The sequence below is a fragment of the Sceloporus occidentalis genome, unplaced genomic scaffold (assembly GCF_023333645.1).
Source record: "Sceloporus occidentalis isolate IW3139 unplaced genomic scaffold, rSceOcc1.0.p SCAF_3, whole genome shotgun sequence".
Classification (NCBI taxonomy): domain Eukaryota; kingdom Metazoa; phylum Chordata; class Lepidosauria; order Squamata; family Phrynosomatidae; genus Sceloporus; species Sceloporus occidentalis.
In genome coordinates, this window is record NW_028316983.1 from 31,718,703 (window position 1) to 31,738,035 (window position 19,333).

The 19,333-nt window shown below is 44.6% G+C and overlaps 1 protein-coding gene across 5 annotated transcripts in view; it reads right to left on the reverse strand.

The window, feature by feature from the left end:
• PLCG1 (phospholipase C gamma 1) overlaps positions 1 to 19,333 on the reverse strand; it is a 128,864-nt gene that overhangs the window by 9,415 nt on the left and 100,116 nt on the right. For 4 of the 5 annotated variants that reach the window (XM_089513975.1, XM_089513970.1, XM_089513973.1 and 1 more), the window contains exons 23-29: positions 17,835 to 17,907; positions 16,318 to 16,475; positions 14,604 to 14,700; positions 13,405 to 13,629; positions 10,837 to 10,985; positions 10,055 to 10,169; positions 989 to 1,150 (exon numbers count right to left, since the gene is read on the reverse strand). In XM_089513975.1, coding sequence (XP_089370101.1) covers positions 989 to 1,150; positions 10,055 to 10,169; positions 10,837 to 10,985; positions 13,405 to 13,629; positions 14,604 to 14,700; positions 16,318 to 16,475; positions 17,835 to 17,907 — 979 coding nt within the window. The remainder of the gene's footprint in view (positions 1 to 988; positions 1,151 to 10,054; positions 10,170 to 10,836; positions 10,986 to 13,404; positions 13,630 to 14,603; positions 14,701 to 16,317; positions 16,476 to 17,834; positions 17,908 to 19,333) is intronic. The other variant, XM_089513972.1, reaches the window with a different exon arrangement.

A 19,333-nucleotide genomic window follows, 5' to 3' on the forward strand; every position in this document is an offset into this window, starting at 1 on the left:
ACATTCCCTTCTCCTTTTGTGTCATGTCTTTTTAGATTGTAAGCCTGAGTGCAGGGAACCGTCTTATTAAAAATAATAACTGTAAGCTACTCTGAGAGCCTTTAGGACTGGGCAGGGTATAAATAAAATAAAATAAACAATATGGAGCAATATGCCCTCCAAAAGGGTGGTGAGAATGCTTATGTTTTGTTCCCCCTCCTTCTGTTTTGGTCCAGAAGAGCTCTTCTTAAAACCAAGATATAAACAGGTACAGTCGACCCTTCTTATACACAGATTTTTTATACACGGATTCATGAATCCACAGTTTGAAAATGTTCCAAAAAAGTATACATTTCAAATATTAAACCTTGATTTTCCATTTTTTATAAGGGGCACCATTTTGCTATGTCATTATATTTAATGGAACCTGAGTATCCACGGATTTTGTTATCCACGGGGAATCTTGGAACCAAACCCCAGTGTATACCAAGAGTCCACTGTAATTCAAACAAGTAAATTTTTTTCTATTCTGAGGCATCTGATAGGTGGCTATATAAGGCCCATCTTACACAATGCACAATTGTTCTGTTGTTGTTGTTGTTGCTGCTGCTGCTGCTGCTGGTGGTCTTTTTAATCTGGTTTTCATTTTGTGATTGCTTAATCTTGTTTTAACTTTTGCATTTTAGAGATTTTTAACAATGTCCTTTTAATTGTTTTAAGCCACATTTAGTCCCAATCTGGGGAAAATGTGGGATAGAAAATAATGATAACAAGAAGAAGAAGAAGTAGCAGCAGCAGCAGTATTCAAGGCATTTTAACTTAAGAAATAATCAAAGTGTAACATTGTGGTATGATGTAGGGGAGCCCACAATGCCCAAAACGTTCCCACAGTGGGCCAAAGGCAGCCCCAACCCCTGACATTTGTTCACTCCTGGTTCACCCATACCAGCAAATGTAATCCCGCCACAATTGGGTTTCCCAAGGCACTGGGAGGATGTTCTATACATACCTGTCTTTAGGCCTTTAACCAGGAATGTAGCCTGAGCTAAGAAGTTCTGGTCACTGAACATATCCTCTTCATATACCACAAAGCGTAGAAAAGCAAACTCTGGATTGTGAATATGGAACTGAAATGACTTCTGGGGCCAGGCAGGGTTCAGACCATTGTCCACTATATTAAACAAGAATTATTATTTGCCATGTATTTTTAATATAAGACAGAGCAATTGTACCTAGTTTAAGTCAAAGTAAAGCCTATACGATGTGTCAGGACTTCTGAAAGACAGATGTCACAACCCTGTCCAGGTCTTGCAAATGCAGGGCCACAGCTTCCTTTATTGAATTAATCCATTTTTAATGTGGCCTTCCTTTTTGGTTGTTGGTAAATTCTTCAAGAGAACAGAACTTAGTATGCATACATTATTCCTAGCATAGAAATGACTATGATTTCTGTCACATGGCTATTAAAGATGAGAAGCCTCTTAGAAAAAAAGTGATGGAAACCCATATTTTGTATAACATGGCTGAATACATAGTGATTCTAAGTTCTGGCTCCTCCTAACTTTCGATTTTCCAAAATTTCAAATTCCTTCCATCATGAATATGAATTAATTTGCTAATTTGCTGGTAAACTCTATTAGAAATGAATTGAAATTAAATTCTCACCCAACCCTATCTGCAGCTGTGAGTCCCCTGCTGTTTTTCCATTCATTTCTAAGTTATTAGAACATAACAGTTTTACTAGAACACAACAGACATTGGGAAGATCTATTTTTTAAATCATATTGCCAAATCTGCTCTAGCAGCTGGCCAGGGCTGTACAAACTGGTTTGTTATTGCAGAGAAGTCTGATGCATACCAGTTTGTTAAAAGATCTTCAAAACATATGCAGGCAAATTCTTGTACGTGCAAGTACTGGATTACCATAACGCCTCTTGATTTACTCAGCCTCAAAAAAGTGCTATCAACTCTTTAGATCCTTCAGGCAAAACCACCCACCTCTGGTCTAAAAGAAAACCTGTTAGGGGATAGGTTTGACTCAAGTCTTCAGAATCAGTGCAGAATAAGACCAAAACTGACATGCATTGATAACTTGGAATGCAGTATTATTCCTTAACCTCAAGGTATACCCTTCCATCCCCCCCCCCCCCCCCCCGGAACTTCATATAACTCCAAACCTATACAAATCTTTTCCTGTCACTGCTCCTGCCTTTTCCCAGGGCTCAGAGACACTGAATTCAAATCACCTTGCAAAGCGATCAAAATACTCCAGTGCCTAACTGTTTGAGAAGCAGCCCTTCTTAAACAGTAAAAGGGCATGGCATGAGTGGGCAGATAACACATGGCATTTATTCAGCACTGAAAGTGAAAAAAGAAAGGCCACTTCTAAAACTGGCAAGAAGAATAAACGTGTTGAAAGGTACAGGTAGTGAAACGTTCACTAGGTGGCTATTTCTTAAAAACTGTCCTTTATAACTTCATTTGTACTAAGATTTTGTCGTTTTTTGTTTAGTGCCTTTCTGGCACTGTAACACCACTGCAGATTTCTAGCGTCTATCTAACTTTGGCCTGGTACAGACCGCCCAAAAAGGGCAGTCTGCCAGCGCCTTGTTTTGCTGCGCAAGGAACCTGCAGTGGAAAAACCGCACGGCTTCCTCATGCAGCAAAAAGAACTCACAAAAAGCAGGTTCTTTTTGCGGCACCATAATGACGCTGCAGTGTGCCAATGGTGTACTCACAATGTTATTATGGTGCAGTGACGTGCGGACACTAAACGTCTGTTGCATCAAAATGGTGGCGCCCATCTGTACAGGGTGCTGCCATTTTGACGCCCTCATCACGTGCTAGGGTTGAGGCACGTGTGGGCAGAGCGCCCTCGGCCAACCACTAGCACGTGATGAGGACACCCCATAGGCCCGTCTGTACTGGACCTTTATCTGCAGTAGCTAATGCAATGTCAAGATCAAAACTAAAAGCAAGTAGAGAATAGTTCCAAACAGTTACTCCAGAGCCGTTGACTTGAAAGACAAAAAGAAACGGAGAGTTTAGGTGGGAAGCGCACTGCTAAAGGGCTTAGAGGGTGGACAGAATTACCAACAAAAGCCTTATGTAATAACTCTAAAAAGTTCTGAACAATGCACAGTACAGGCTCAGAGACCACGAAGGAGGAGCTACCCTTGGCAGAACACACACCAGCTGGAACAACCAAGTCTACTCAGGTTCAGGCAAAAGTAGTCTTTCCTTACTGAAATTTTTCCATGAGAGCCAAAATTTATCCAGTTACTCTTTGGGCAATAAAGTCAATGAAGACTAGCTCTGGAGAGTTAATCAGTGAAGAAGACCACTGAAACAAGAGCTGGGAATTGTGTTGTTTGGGGGGTTTTTTGGACTATGATTCCTAACAACTACCAATCAGCATCAGGAATGGCCAGGTTGCCTGGAGGATTCTGTGAGCTGTGTTGAAAAAGCAACTTTTTCAAAAATCCACCAAACCTAGATGAAAATGTAAGACTCATGCTATGTTAACATAGAGAGCTACATGGCAAGCTGTTTATTATCTTAATGCAGGTGAGAAACAGGTTTCCCAATGAGAGATTGGGTATACCTACATAAACCAATAGTATATATATCCTCATGGAAAGGGGAAAATGCGTAAGATGTAAAAAAAGATGGTGCTTAAGATGATCAACTTCAAAAATTTGACCACTTTTCTTCTAGATGCAAAACACTTTAAGTTCTAGAAACTATTTATACACGATTTCAGTATAACCTCAAAGTCTGCATTAAATATAATAATCTGTTTAGTGCAACAGAAGATCTTACTAACTTTGTATCTCTGTTTCGATTCTAGTCATCTCTGTACTCCAATAAATGTTTGAGCAATTCACAATTCTTTAACAGGCTTATCTCTACATCTGCCTGTAGCCTCCACATATGACATTAAAACAGAAAGTAGTCCATCTTTCTACCTAGAATTACTTGCAGTTGTTCTGTGAACAGGAAATACTGTTTTCCACTTCAAAGACCCCACTGTATCTTTGAGGCTAACTGGTCAAGGATGAACAGGTTGCTCACCTGTAACTGTGTTTCTTCGAGTGGTCATCTGCGAATTCACACAAATGGGTTTATTCTGCGCCTGCGCAGCAATCCTCGGAAACTTCTAGAATCTCCGGGCAGAAAGCAATGTATCTTTCTGCAACTTTTTGGCAGTAGCCCTGCCCACCCATATATAAGGCCCCTGGTGGCCCGCTCCTCTTCAGTTCCGAATGAGCCGCTAATCAGCGCGGCAACAAGCGTTGTCAAATGAGCAGACACTGAGGGGATGGATGGGCGGGTTTGTGTGAATTCGCAGATGACCACTCGAAGAAACACAGTTACAGGTGAGCAACCTGTTCTTCTTCTTCGTGGTCTCTGCGAATCACACAAATGGGTTTAGACTAGCGAGCTGTAGTCTGTGGAGGAGGGAGTGTCAAGATCAAACAGTCACATGACAATAAATATGCAAACTAATACCTGAGTGATTTATTTACAGTAGACAGGTTAGTGCATGGCAGACAGTAACACTGCCCTCCCAAAGGCTGCATCATGCCTGGCCCTTGCGTCCAGCCTATAATGTCTAATGAATGTCAATGGCTGGGACCAGACAGCTGCCTCACACACATCCTCAAGGGGGATCCCGGTCAAAAAGGCTGGGGATGCGGCTACCGCCCTAGTTGCATGGGCTCTAATCCGACCTGGTAGAGGCTTCCCTGCCAGTTCGTAGCAAAGGTGGATGGTGTTGGCCACCCACTTGGAGAACCTCTGTGGTGACACCGGCAGCCCCTTCTTAGCTTCGGAGTAACACACAAAAAGTCTCTCTGAACGCCTGGAAGCAGCAGTCCTGTTCAAATAGAACGCCAGCACCCTGCGGACATCCAGGGCATGGAGTTGGCGCTCAGAGTCTGTGGTCGGATTGGGAGCCAGAGTCGGCAAAACAATGTCCTGGTTGATGTGAAAGGCAGACACCACCTTAGGCAAGAAGGTGATGTCTGTACGGAGCACCACCTTGTCCTTATGGAAACGAAGGAAGGGTTGGTCCATCCTCAGGGCACATAGTTCACCAGCTCGGCGGGCTGACGTGATGGCTACCAGAAAGGCCGTCTTCCAAGTCAGGAGTCTCAGGTCCGTGGTAGCTAAGGGCTCAAAGGGCTTAGATACCAAATGTGCCAGGACGGTATCTAGACACCACTGCGGTGTAGGGTCTAGAATTGGTGGATGCAAATTGTTGAATCCCTTAAGGAACCTCTTTATGAGAGGATCCCCAAACAGGGAAGGTTTGTCCTGAAATAGGTAGTGAGATGAAATGGCTGACAGGTAGCACTTGATAGAGCTCAAGGAGAGACCAGCGCCTGTTAAAGTCATAAGGAATTCCAGGACTACCGGGATGGAGACACGGGATGGTGGAATGTCCTTTGCTTGTAAAAAGGTTAGGAACCTATCCCATTTGTAGGCATAGGACCTCTGTGTGGATGGTCTTTGTGCTGCCTTAATGATATCCTGTACACCGGATGGAAGTGTCCTCAGGATCGAATCCTCCATGCTACCAATGGGAGAGATTGCATCTCGGGATGGTGGACTTGTCCGTCGTGGAGAGATAGCAGGTCGGGCCGGTGCTCCAAGCGGAGATGGTCTTGTGCTCGTTGTAGGAGCGAAGCAAACCAAGGCTGCCTGGGCCACCACGGAGTTATCAGGATTGCGTCAGTGTGGTCTGCCAACATCTTCGAGAGGACCCGTGTGATCAGAGGAAACGGAGGGAAGGCATACAGGAGGCCCTGAGTCCACTTGAGCTGGAAGGTGTCCCCTTCCGATCTTGGCTCTCTGTACCGTGAGCAAAATCTTGCAGTGTGGGCGTTCAGCCGGGAGGCAAACAGGTCGAGGAGGGGGGTTCCCCAGCGATTGAAGAGTCGGGACACCACCTCTGGATGCAGTCTCCACTCGTGGCAAGTGGAAGGTGACCTGCTGAGATGGTCTGCAAGGTAGTTCTGGTCGCCGGGCAGATGGATGCATTGCAGCAGAATCTTGTGTTCTATACACCATTCCCAAATGCGGATGGTGACTGACAGCAGAGTCCTCGACTTTGTACCACTTTGTTTGTTGAGGTAGTACATGACGGTAGTGTTGTCGGTGAGAAGAAGTACCACCTTGCCCGCGAGGACCGACTGAAAGGCTCTGAGTGCTTTCTCCACAGCAAGCATTTCCAGGACGTTGATGTGGAGAGTAGCTTCCGCCGGTGACCATTTGTCCTTTATTGTAAGGTCCAGTGTGTGGGCGCCCCATCCTTGCAGGGAGGCGTCCGTAGTCAGGGAGAGATCCGGCTGAGGGGGTAGAAATGGCATCCCCACACAGACGTTGTCGGATTGGAGCCACCATCGTAGAGACCTCTGTACAGTCCTCGGGATGGTGAGCAACTTGGTAGCCGTGTCTCGGACGGGGTCGAAGACGGAGAGAAACCAAGATTGAATGGGTCTGAGGCGCAGTCTGGCCCACGGTGTGACGAAAGTGGTAGAGGCTAGGTGTCCCATGGCGACTTGCACGGCACGGGCCTGAAGGCGTCTTTGGCGGAGGCAGGGCTGTAGAGATGTACAGAGGGTTTGGAACCTTGTCTCTGGAAGGAATGCCCTCATCTGTACAGAGTCCAGTGTTGTTCCTATAAAGTCTATTCGATTGGTAGGAGTCAAGTTGGACTTGTCGAAGTTGACTTGTAATCCCAGTGCTTGCAGCAGGAATAGGGTGAATTCGAGTTGCCCGAGTAAGATGTCCTTGGAGGGCGCTGTGAAGAGACAGTCGTCCAAGTATGGGAAGACTGTGATCCCTCTTTGACGCAGGTACGCCACCACGGGTGCCATGCACTTGGTGAAGACCCTGGGAGCTGTGGAAAGGCCGAAGGGAAGGACTCGGTACCGGTAGGCCTTCTGGCCGACGGCGAAGGCGAGGAACCTCCGGTGGTCCTCCGGGATCGCAATGTGGAAATAGGCGTCCCTCAAGTCCAAAGTCACGAACCAGTAGCCTTCCTGCAGGAGTGGTAAAATTGAAGCAAGGGTTACCATCCTGAACCTTTTGTAAATAATAAATTTGTTAAGGGCCCGTAGATCCATTATGGGTCTGAGGCCAGAGTCTCTCTTCGGTACGGTGAAGTATCTAGAGAAAAAACAGCGCTTGAAGTCAGAAGGGGAGACGGGTTCAATGGCGCCTTTGTCCAAAAGAATGCGCACTTCGTCCAGAAGGGTGTCCGAGGGGGCAGTGGAAACAAAAGCTCCAGTTGGTGGGAGCTGGGAAAACTCTAGGGCATAGCCCCTACGGACGATGTTAAGTGCCCAAGAGTCACTGGTAATGGCGGCCCAGGTGTCAAAAAAGGGGCTCAGCCTGTTGGAGGTGACGAGGTGCGCCGGAACCCATCAGAACCTCTTCTTGCCCCTACCGTCCTTCTTCCTATAGCCCTGTTGTTATCTGGGCTGGGAAGATGGACGCCTGTCGGTTGGAGGAGCAGGTGACCGGGAGGATTGGCCTTGAGGCTGAGTGTCCTGATGGTAGGGACGGTCCTGTGGTTGGAAGCGGTAGTGGCCGCCTGGATGCCAGGGGCGCTGACTAGTGTACCTCTGTCGGGGGGACTTGGAAGCGGAGGATGACATACCGTGTTTTCTGGCGGCAGTCTTCATCCTATAACGGAAACTGAGTTTCTCGTCCGTGTCCCGGTGAAACAAGCCCGAGTTGTCAAAGGGCATGTCTTCTATGGCTGCCTTCGCTTGTGGAGTGAGGTCTGAAGACCGGAGCCACGCGTATCGCCTGAGGGCTATGGAGCCAGAGAGGACCTTTGATGCACAGTCCGTCGAGTGCCTCGCGGAGATGATCTGCTGTCCGCCTATCAGGTGGATTTCATTCCTGAGTGCAGACATCATCCACCTCCTGTCATCCGGCAGGTCAGCGATGGTGGGGTCCATCTTCTCTACGAGGTACTGCACGTAGGCCCCCATGCAGGCCGCGTAGTTAGCCACCTTCAAATCCAGGGCCGCTGAAGCATAAAACTTCTTAGCTAGGCCATCCAGTTTCTTACTGTCCTTGTCGACTGGAGAAGACAAGGACTTTGGGACGAAGGTGGACTGGGCTCCTTCCACGATAGCCGAATTAAGCTTAGGGTGGTTGGAGAGCCAAGAAGGTGCCGAAGGAGTGACCCGATAGAGGTTCTCAATCCTACGGGATGTCGACGGGATGGTGGCCGGTGCGTCCCAGGAGCGTTTGGCAATTTTCTCTAGCGATGGGAGATATGCCAAGGCTGGTGGAGCTGGGGCGGAACCGTGGATCCTCCTCTCCACCGGGTCGAGGGCATCGTCCTCGGGATGGGCGACTTCTAACTTCAGGGCATCCACCATCCGGATTACCCTGTCGGCAAAGGACCTGACGTCGTCTGTAGGGGACGGAACCGCAGGTCCCTCCGGGACGAATGGAGCCTCATCATCGTCGGAAGGTGACGCAGAGCGTGGGGATCTCGATCTGGATCTTGATGGAGATCTGCTACGCTTCCTGGGCGACAAGTCGGTGGTGGTCAAGTCATCCAGCCCGTGGGAGGCATCAGTGTGGCGATGGTCCCGTGAGCAGTCCTGGATGTTGCGCCGTAGGCGGGACGGATCTACCGGGATAAGATACTGTCCGGTACGGTGATCGAAGACGAGATCTGGGAAGGCATCAAACAGGTCCTGGTCCCGTTCCATTGAGTCTGGACGGTCCGGATCTAAGGCGGCATCCGCTTCAGCCCCTAGTGCGGCCCGATCCTTCCTCGGGGGGGAGCGGGGGCGCTCTGTGTCCCGTCTGGCGGGACGTGGTCTTACCACAGGAGATGGAGAACGGGGTCTAGCCGTCTGTGGGGATAGGGGAACATCGGAGTCGTGGAGCTCCCCTTCAGACTCTGAACCCAAGTCCACGATCTGCAGGGCGTCCGCCGGTGCAGAGAGGTGGCTCGCAAGGAGGACCCTGGGTTCCAAGGGTATAATCCGGGAAGACGCCGGTACAGGAGTCGGGGTCTTCGCCAGTTCGGCCACTGGGGATGTAGACGGTGCTGGCCTCGACTCAGGCGGAGGCACTGAGACCGTACTTGGAGGGCCCTTGCGACGGCTCTTGGCTGGCGGAGATGAAGAGCGGGCCCGTTTCTTCTCGTGGTCAGAGCGTTTGTCTCCTCTCTTCTTGGAGGCCCTGGGCGCGTCCGCGTCTCCAGAACCACTGGGCTGGCTCAAAACCTTCTCGTAGAGCGCAGCCTTAAGTGTCCGGTCCCTGTTCTTTAGAGCCTGGGCCGACATAGCTTTACAATGGGGGCAGTTGCCAGGAATATGGGACTCCCCCAAACAAAGGACACATTTTTCATGGCCATCAGCCTTAGGGATTTTCACCCCGCATTTAGTGCACTGCTTGAAAGAGGCCATGGTAATCAAGTCCGTTACCAGTCCGAGGTCAAGCAGAAAGATCACGTAGAAGACAGGCTGATAGGGAAAGTCCGAAGAATGGTCAAGTGAAAGTCCGAAGGTCAAATGCCAGAGATTCAATTATGAAAAGAGCAACAAGATGCAAGCGAAGTTCCTCGAGCTGCTTAGCGCGGCAGAATGAAGGAACTGAAGAGGAGCAGGCCACCAGGGGCCTTATATATGGGTGGGCGGGGCTACCGCCAAAAAGTTGCAGAAAGATACATTGCTTTCTGCCCGGAGATTCTAGAAGTTTCCGAGGATTGCTGCGCAGGCGCAGAATAAACCCATTTGTGTGATTCGCAGAGACCACGAAGAAGAAACAAGAAAACTCTGCAAACTTTATCTCCACACACAGATCCGAAGGCCTGAGAAAAGCAGCAGAGACCAAGTTGAAGTGGTCAGTGATCAACAACTACTAATGACTCTGGTGATGAGAAAAAAAGTTAGTTTATAAAGTGTGTGTGTGTGTGTATAAACGTGCACATGCATGACTGTTTCAGTGTGTCCTTCTCCAGCTGGGAGATGCAAATGACAACACCACATTTTGCACCTCATCCAAATTCTGGATATTAGGTCATGCTACTCACCCACCATCTCGGTCTTCTGCTTTGCATTATCATACTCTGTTCCAGCAACTTCAACTTCTACAAATGGGCAAACAATTCCCCTTCCATTTTTAGGAAGATGCCGTGCCCCAAGGACCTACAAAGGGCAGGCAGAAGAGACACAGGAGGCACAGGATTATGATTTTACATGTAAGTATTATTAAAGCATTGTTTCTAAGTTGAGCCAGTCAATATACTACAATGCACATCTATCAAATACATACCACTAGTAAAATACACTTGAAACATAATTGTAAAAAACAGCCAACACAACCAATGATGAAAGATAATGGAAAATGAAGTCCATCAACATGTGAGAGACTTCTTTTGTGAAGGTTTTTAAACAGAGGCTGGATGATCATTTGTTGGGCATGCTTTACTTATAGATCTCTTCCACTGGCAGGGCTAGATGACCCTTAGGTTCCATCACAACTCTACAATTCAGCCCCTGCTGTAATACTAAACTGTGGTTTAATTTAGTATATATGCAAACTGGAACAAAATGAGGCCAGAAATGTAGTAGTCTATGTAGTTTGCTATACCACTTTTTGGCAAACTGAAGTCTGTAAGGATTCGTGCCATAAAGTGAAACAGACTTGTTTGTAGATAAAGACGTACTATATCTACTACATACATATTGTGTTTTCATAGTGTAATGTGGCAATCTTTTGAAGTTTCTGGCTGGAGGGAGTGACAGAAACATTCATCCACGACCAAAGTCAAGACAAGGTTTTATTGAAGCAGACACTTAGATAAGCACAAACCTCAATGGAAATGGAAAGCGGCTCCACCCCCCGCAGAGTGTTCTTGTCAAAAGGATCAAAGATGTCGTCCCGCATGTTGGCTGGTTGCAACATGAAGCCACATCGGCCTCCAGACATGAATAGAGCCTGATTCATCTGCATTGGCTTGTCTGCAAAAACAGAGGCATTTTGATGCAGAACAACAATTCCAGTTAACGATTCTGGACTACAGCACTTATATTTGAACTAGGCCCTTACCGCAATTCAGAACTTTCTTTGGCCTTTACCAGCTCACCAGTTCACAAACCCCTCAGCACATATGACCCTGGGCAAGACACACTCTCTCAGCCTTAGAAGAAGGCAAAGGAAAACTCCCTCTGCCAAGAAAACCTTGTGACATGTTTGCCTTAAGGTCACCATAGGTTGGAAATGACTTGAAGGCACACGACAACACCAGCAAGGTGTACTTTAGCACTAAGATATACTTTTTCAGCATGCAAAAACATTTAATCTGACCATTAGTATTACCAGCAACACAGTAAGATGTTAGCTACCACTGTCTGCACTCAGATTTCAAATAAGTATGTACAGGTCATAGGCAGTATGCAAAGATTCAAATGAATTTTCTTATATAATGTAAATCTTATCATATGATTATGTGTTTCCCTTTTATATTTATACTTTTTATTTCCATGTTTTTATGTAGTCCCTAAAGAAGGCTATAAAAATACAAAGAGCGCTGAAATGTGTTGTAATTTTTTTTTTACAATAAAATAGTCATCGAATGAACACACTGGACTTTTTCACATGCAGACCTATGTGCTTCCATCCCAAAAATGGTTAAGTGGCATCCCAGAAAAGCAAGCCCATTTGCTAATAGTTATCACACACAACAGCACAACAAGGGATTAAAGGCACATTACTTAGGGTCAGATTCGAATTTGGCTATCAAATGGGTGAGGACAAAGCCTCATTGCCTGCTTAGAAATATCCTTTCTGCGCATGTTCCAAACTGTCATTTACACAAGTCCCCCCCCCCACATAACCCAGGGCTGATACTCCCTGATGTCCTCCTTTTCCAGGGCATGTCCTCCATTTCTCCCTCCTGTCCAGGAGGAATCCCAAAACATCCTCTCTTCCTTCTCCCACCAGCTGTTCCATAATTAGAGCCTGCAAAGAGGAGGAAAGCAGCCGGGCAAGGGAAGAGTGTGTGTATCCCTTTAAAAAGAGAGCATTCTCCCCCTTTGGCACAGCAAGGCACCTTGGGAAATCTGAAAACTGAACGCATCTGGAGGATTGCATTTTCAGACAGCTGGCATTATGCGAAGAGAGTGAATTCGTAAGCAAAATGGACACGCAAATCCAACAGTTCTGAGAATTTTTTCATTTCTTGATTCACCTCACATTCTCCCTGGATTCTGTCCTGGTTGTGTACAGTGTCATGTGGAAAGCAGCAGCGAACTTGTCCCTAATGCTTTGGATGACCTTGCATTGCCCCCACTTTAACCTTCCAATTTTCCCCATGTGAAAAAGTCCTTTGAGATGTGTCTCCAGTTTTTCCTGTGGATTCTATTGGGGGTGCTCCCAGGTTTTTGTCTCTTTAGTACCACTGAAAATAGCCATGAGAAGTGTCTATATGGGGGAGGGGCCCAATCCAGAAACTTTAATTAAGAGATACTTGGGTAAATATATGGTAGAGCTATTTCTTAGTATCTGCATTCACATGCTTCAGAGCATAATAATCTATCCTGAATAATCTTCCTTCCTTCCTTCCTTGTCCTCTATGCAAAATCACAGCAAATGAACAGGGAGCAGGGGCTGTTCTACACTCAAACGTTTATATACCAAACTTTTTCTTTCAGGAGAAGATCCTTCCCTAGAGGAGATGCAATTCTTACTAAAACACATTTTTCTTTTTTTAAAAACTGCTCACTTCTACAAATAATGAACAATAGTGCCTGTAGCATTCAAAGAGAGAATAAAATGACCCCCTCCTAATCACAAGCAAGGATAAAAAGAGAGCTGTTGTTGGTTAACAATGAAGACAGCACAACACGCCAAGGAAAAGCAACAAATATTTCATGCAGTGCAGACATGCTCTAAGCCAGTGATTCCCAAACTCTTGCCTTCAAGGTGTTTTGGACTTCAGCTCCCAGAATCCCAGACCACTGGACACGATGGCTGAGGCTTCTGCAAGATGAAATCCAAAACACCTGGAGGACCTGAGTGGGCATCACTACTCTAAGCTATGGTTACTACAGAGATTTGTTATCAAATTAATAGGTTGCTGTTGTTATCATGTCCCTTCAAGTCACTTCTGCTTATGGCAAGTCCATGGATGCTGACCGTGAAAGCCTTCGACTTCACAAATCCTAAGGCTATCATTTCCAACTTATGGCAACCCTAAGAACCTATCATAGGGTTTTCTTGGCAAGATTTGCCTTCCTCTGAGGCTGAGAGAGTGTAACTTGCCCAAGGTCATCCAGTGGATTTCCATGGGGATTCAAACCCTGGTTTCCAGAATCACAGTCCAACGCTCACCATGGCTGTCCCATACTGCTGGGACACCTTATGAATGATGGGTCTCACCTGGCGTCTGGAAGTTGAGTGCCACCAATTGGCTGCCACAAATCCACATAGGCAGGGGGTCATAGTTGGAGGAGTCAAGACGCTGTCCTTTTGGATAGATGCGGGAAAGCTGTAACCGGTTGTACTGCAGGAACTTCTTGCCTTTAATTTTGTTGACATACTTCTCTGCCTTGGTTTCAGGGAAGGAGGACATGTCTCTGTAACAAGCCCTGTCTGTGCCAATCTCTGTAGGGGAAATGAGGCAGATGATAATATGGGCCAGGGAAAAGTTTAGAAATAGAAATTGTCGGTTCTGAAGAGGAGATAATGATGGTTTTGTTAATGTGTTGTCAGGTAACTTTAAAAATCTGGGAACAATTCTAACATCTGTTTCAAAGTCAATATGAATTTATGTTTTCAGTAAATTTGTACATACTGATTAGCCCTATTTAGACATCTACTTGAACATGAATGACTGAAATTCCATAAGGGACAGAAGTGTGCATGCAAGCCTCAGTCCTAATGCTCCAGCCTCTGTGGACTTCTTGTCAAATCTCTGTGATTGATTGCAAAGGTGAAGAGAAGTTCCTGCATATCCAGTTGTTGGGATTAGCATGTTTGTTCACATCTTTATTTATTCATTGGATTTTTATCCCACCTTTCTCCCAAAATGAGGTTCAAAGCAGCTAAAATGCCTATGCTTTTTTGGCATACGCTGTGTTCAGGAGAATCCCTAACTAGAGCTGGAGTGCACTGCACATGGCATTATGGTTATCTTTTTATGGTTTTATAGGACATGGTGACTTGCAAGCTCATCTTGTTTGAACCATTAAATATACTAATTCAACCAATGGAAAACTGTTTGTTCCTTCAATGCCCAAATAAGTTAAAAAGTTGCATTGACTAACCCTATTGAATTTAAATTTAATTACGCAATAATTCAAAATTAGATTTTGAAGCAACATTACAAAAATCACTCAAGAGTACCAATTTACTTTACTTCTGAGTTTTTTCTCTATGGTTATCAAATAGAACACATCTGAATAAGCATTTTAGCTATTGGCCCTGACATTTGGACTTGTGTAGGACTCTAAGCCTTCTGGTTCAACAAGCTTCCAAATCACAAGGCTGAACTCTTGCCAGGTGTTGAGTAATCAACTCTAACCAAGCAATAGGTCATTGTACATAGTTAATATATGCCTGATGAAATCTACACTTACTCTCTTCATCAAAGGGGACAGGACGGCAGTAAATGACTAGCTCAGAAAGTTCCAGGGCTATCTTCTTCCTCCTCTCCATCATCTTCCCTTCAGAAAGCTGCCAAAAGGAGGGAGAAACCAGCAACATTCATTATTATAGTTAGCTACATTTATATCCTGCCTGTCTTCAACAAACTTGTGAGACAGGTCACACAAAGGCAGAGTGACCAGCCCAAGGACTCCTAGTCAGATTCATAGGTTAGAGGGGACTAGAACCTGAATCACTCACATCCCAGCATAACACAATTAAGCAATACACTACAGTACAGCCACAAACATGATTGCAGAATCAGTACTCAGGAATCTGAAATGAATAACAGCAGGACAACAGGACTTTAGGATGGATTGGACAGCCCACAGAATTTTTGTTTTTGTTTCAGTAAATAGTCTAGGAATGCTGACTGTGTTTCTGCTTTGAAGTAACAGAAGAAAGGTGGAATTTGCAAAGGGGGGGGGGAGAGTGGCAGACAGAGGAAAGGCTAATCCACCTTTCCACTCCCTCCTTGGAAGCTATTTATATTCCAGCGGAGGTTCCCAGCTGTGTCTGTGCCATGCCAAATGGGAAAGACTGCTTGAAAGAAGGATGTTTAGGAAAGCAGCAGCATCTGGAAATGTTTAATCTAAACAATGAATTTACAAGTGCCAATTTTTATCTACACTTTCTACTTAACCTATTTTTCAGCAGTGACACAACAATCTGGGTTTCTGGGTCTGTCTGCTATTAAGATAGGAGTTAGAAGTTGACCGATTCAGATTTAGTCAGGATAGTGAAGAAGTGTGTGTTTACAAGCACATTTTCCACGTTGAATTGGTGGACTAAATATTTGGCACCTCCACCAAATGCCATCTTAATTTTAAGATTTCATATTACTGTGTTACCAAAACATCAGATATGTTGCTCTTTCAGTGATATATTTCTCTGCAATTTTGCAAAGTTGCCTTTTGCATTGTCTGACTTTTTTTGAAATGGAAATTAATTATTTCCTTATTCTTGGGTTGCCCCCTCCCCATTCGCTATACACACACAAATTTAAAAGCATAGAAAAGGTATGTACTGGAATTTGCTACTACCTTTTCCCACCCATTTGGATTTTGAAAAGCCCCTGAAAAATCCAATTATTACAGGAAAGTCCAAACAATAATGCAGCAGAAATGTGAGATTCCACTCATTCTACTTCCAATTCCTGTCAGTGTTTATCTGTCCAGGGTCTCTCCAAGGCTCTATAATTATATATAAATTTATGTTATTGAGAAAAAAATGTTCTGGAGTCCTGGAATTTGTAATCAGGTGAAGCATTCAGAATTCTCTGCTAGTGCTTTCTATTGCACATGTTCCTGTCTCTCTCTCTCTGGCTTTGCTTCACGAACGAAGATTCAGGCATGTTCCTGTACTACAGCACTAAAGCTTCCTAGGAGTGAATTCTAAATACTTATATTTCAGGACTTCCCAAGATGGAGCCATGGAAGTCTAAGTGGCATCAAACTGTTGTAATGGTGGAATACACATATACCCTCATTCTAATTCTACATAACCAGCTTAGCCTTGAGTGTCCAAATCTGAGAGAAAAGAAATGTTTAAGCTCTTTATGCAGCGGTCAGAGAACAATCATCATAGATTGCTCAGTTGCCTTGGCTTTTGATGGTTTACATTATTTGAGGCAAAAGCATATCTTACTCTGGCATCAGCAGTCTGGGCTGCTTCACGGATCTTCTTCACCCAATCCAACAATTCCTCATGGGAGTTAGCAGCTACATCCAAGGACAACCGTGGTCCAGATGCCATACTGATAGAGAACACAAACATGCGGTTGTTCTTGCCCTCAGGTCGGATAGCTGTAATGAAAATGAACAGGGTGAACAAATACCAGGTTATAGGGACTATAACACACCGCCCCTTCTCTCTCTCTCTCCAGATTCTCTTAGCCATATACCTGATCAGGATTTGTAATGTATGTGCCACACTGAGACCAGAGTTTCAACCAAAAAGCTGTAAATAATATAATATGTACATAGCAAAGCCAGAACAATAAAAAGTTGACAAAAACAAGGCAGAAATAACAGATTCAGAAAAATATGGAGCGGTATGATTTTAGTCCTGGTTTCTTGCTATCCACACCAGAGTAAAGTTAAATATCCCTCTGTGGAGATTCCACTACACTCTGAGGAAGTATGTTCCACTGTCAGACAGCCCTTACTGTCAGGAAGTTCTTCCTAATGTTGAGGTGGAATCTCTTTTCCTGGAGCTTGCATCCATTGTTCTGGGTCCTAGTCTCTGGAGCAGCAGAAAACAAGCTTGCTGCCTCCTCAATATGACATCCCTTCAAATATTTAAACAGGGCTATCATAACACCTCTTAACCTTCTCTTCTCCAGGCTAAACATCCCCAGCTTCCTAAGTCATTCCTCGCAGGGCATGACTTCCAGACCCTTCACCATTTCTGTTTAGTATGTGGACAGGAGACTTCTGATGAATACCAAGTATATTTCAGAGGAAGGAACTGGCAAACCCACCTCTTAGTATTTTCTGCCTAAGAAAACTCTATGCAATTCATAGAGTCATCATAAGTTGATAGGCAACTTAAAGGCACACACACACACACACCAAGGCCTGAACTTACATACCAAATCTGCATGTTGCCTGAGTTATACCTGTGGCACTTCTGGACTCACTCATTTCAGAGGAACAATGGCTATGAACATTATATTAACATCCTCAGATGGTAACGCAGGAATTGCAAAAAAAAAAAACTAGCCCCACAGTGATATGTTGATTTTTTTAAAAAAGAATTAATAGTAAAAAAGAATTAATTTAATATCAGCTTTGTTGACAGAAAGACTTATTTGGCACTTCAGCACTTCTATAATGATCTTATGTGTGAATAACTAGTTAATGGATTTTGCCCTACAGACAGATCCAGACAATATCAGAATTCCATTTTTATTCATGGATCTGATTGTCAGCAAAACTGATAGACCAGTGATGCATTTGCAATGGATGTGTAACAGTGCAGAATACTCTTGTACCTCTAATCCTTGCCAAATGGATAAAACCCATAATGCTCATACATGGGTGAAAAAGAGACCAACTGTAGCCCTTCAGAAAAGAGAGGTTGCAGGAAAGGAAAATAATGTTATGGGAAATAGGGCTTAAAATTAAAACTGCTCATCTCTTCTGGCTTCTCTACCTACTTACCAATCTGACAGGCTGGTACTTCCAGGACTCCACCAAGCATGTCTCCCAGAGGACTGTTTTCATCTAGCTGTTGCTGCAAACAAGTTCACAGAAAATTAGAGTATTTCTTTACCTTGCATAATCCATCCAAGAGAACATCGAGATGGACAGTAACATACTGTGCATTCTGAATTAAAATTGCTTAACATTACATAAATGTTAAAATGTTTCTCCATGCATTAGCCACTACTCCATTTTTTCTAAAGATTTCTTTTACAGTTCTGATCCTGTTTGCTAGTCCCCAATTTTAGCCCCTCTGCTATTCAATGTAATTGTACATAGGAAAATAGAACTATTCACAGGCAGGTTACAGACCGCCATTTCGGATGTCCTCAGGACGTCCCAGTTTGAAAAAGGGGCGTCTCTTCTAGATGCCCCTTACCCTGTTACGGACAGAGTCCATAACAAATGGCGGTAGCCATTCCACACGGCCGCCACCATTTTGACGTAATGGACGCTCTGCATCCGCACGTCGTGCGGCGGAAGTGAGGCTGCGAGTGCGCGACTAGTGCCTCGTGGCGTTTCTTCCGGGCCGCAAGAAGGAGCGCGATTTTCGTGCTCCTTCTTGGCAGTGTCCGGGAACCGTGCCGTTTGGCTGCTGCGGTTCCCGGACGCTGCAACCGGCGGCGGCGGCAGACCTCCGCTTCTCGGCGGTCTGTAATGAGCCACAGTCCTTAAACAGATACTGGATGCTAATATTCTATTTTACAACTTACTTTACAATTTATTTATTCTTTCATTCATTTATGATGCTTTACTACTTAATATATATTAAGCATTAAATAAGTATCATCAATAAATTTAAAGACAGAATCTGTGTAACAGTTGAATTTGCCAAGTCTTGAAGAAAAACAGTATTAGAAAAACTCAGTTTAATTTAGAACAGGAATGTCTTTTTCCAATCCAAGAAAGAATTCAATTTGGGAAGGTTCTTGGAAGCAGATATATATCTTATCAAAATGGATATTTTCCCAAGAAGCATGCAAAGTACAAATCAATGCTTTCTTAGTGGTCAATCCCAGTGCAACAATTTCCAAGTCTGCAAACCCCAGCTCAGTTTCATGAAATGCTTCTGTTTCATGCAAAACCTTCTTGTTCTGCAAACCAGAGCTTGTTGCCACAAAAAACCTTCCTGGGCTTTAAAAAATCTCTGATCTCTACTCACTAAGAAAAGGGCAAAATAAGCTCGCATCTATAGACTTCATTCCACAATTTTGGTGTCCAGGTTCAAACCATACTTCTCTAATAAAACACCTCCTTGCATTGTCACAAAACATATTAAAACATAAGTTATCTTTATGTTTATGATTATCAAATTGAAATTATTTCTTTTAATTGTTCTTTAGCAAATAACCATGGCAGAGATTAAAATATTAAAAAGTCAATAAAATAAAATAAACCATTAATAACAAACAAAAGAGCCAAAGTCAGCAAAATTAAATTAACCTGCCAGAGAGATT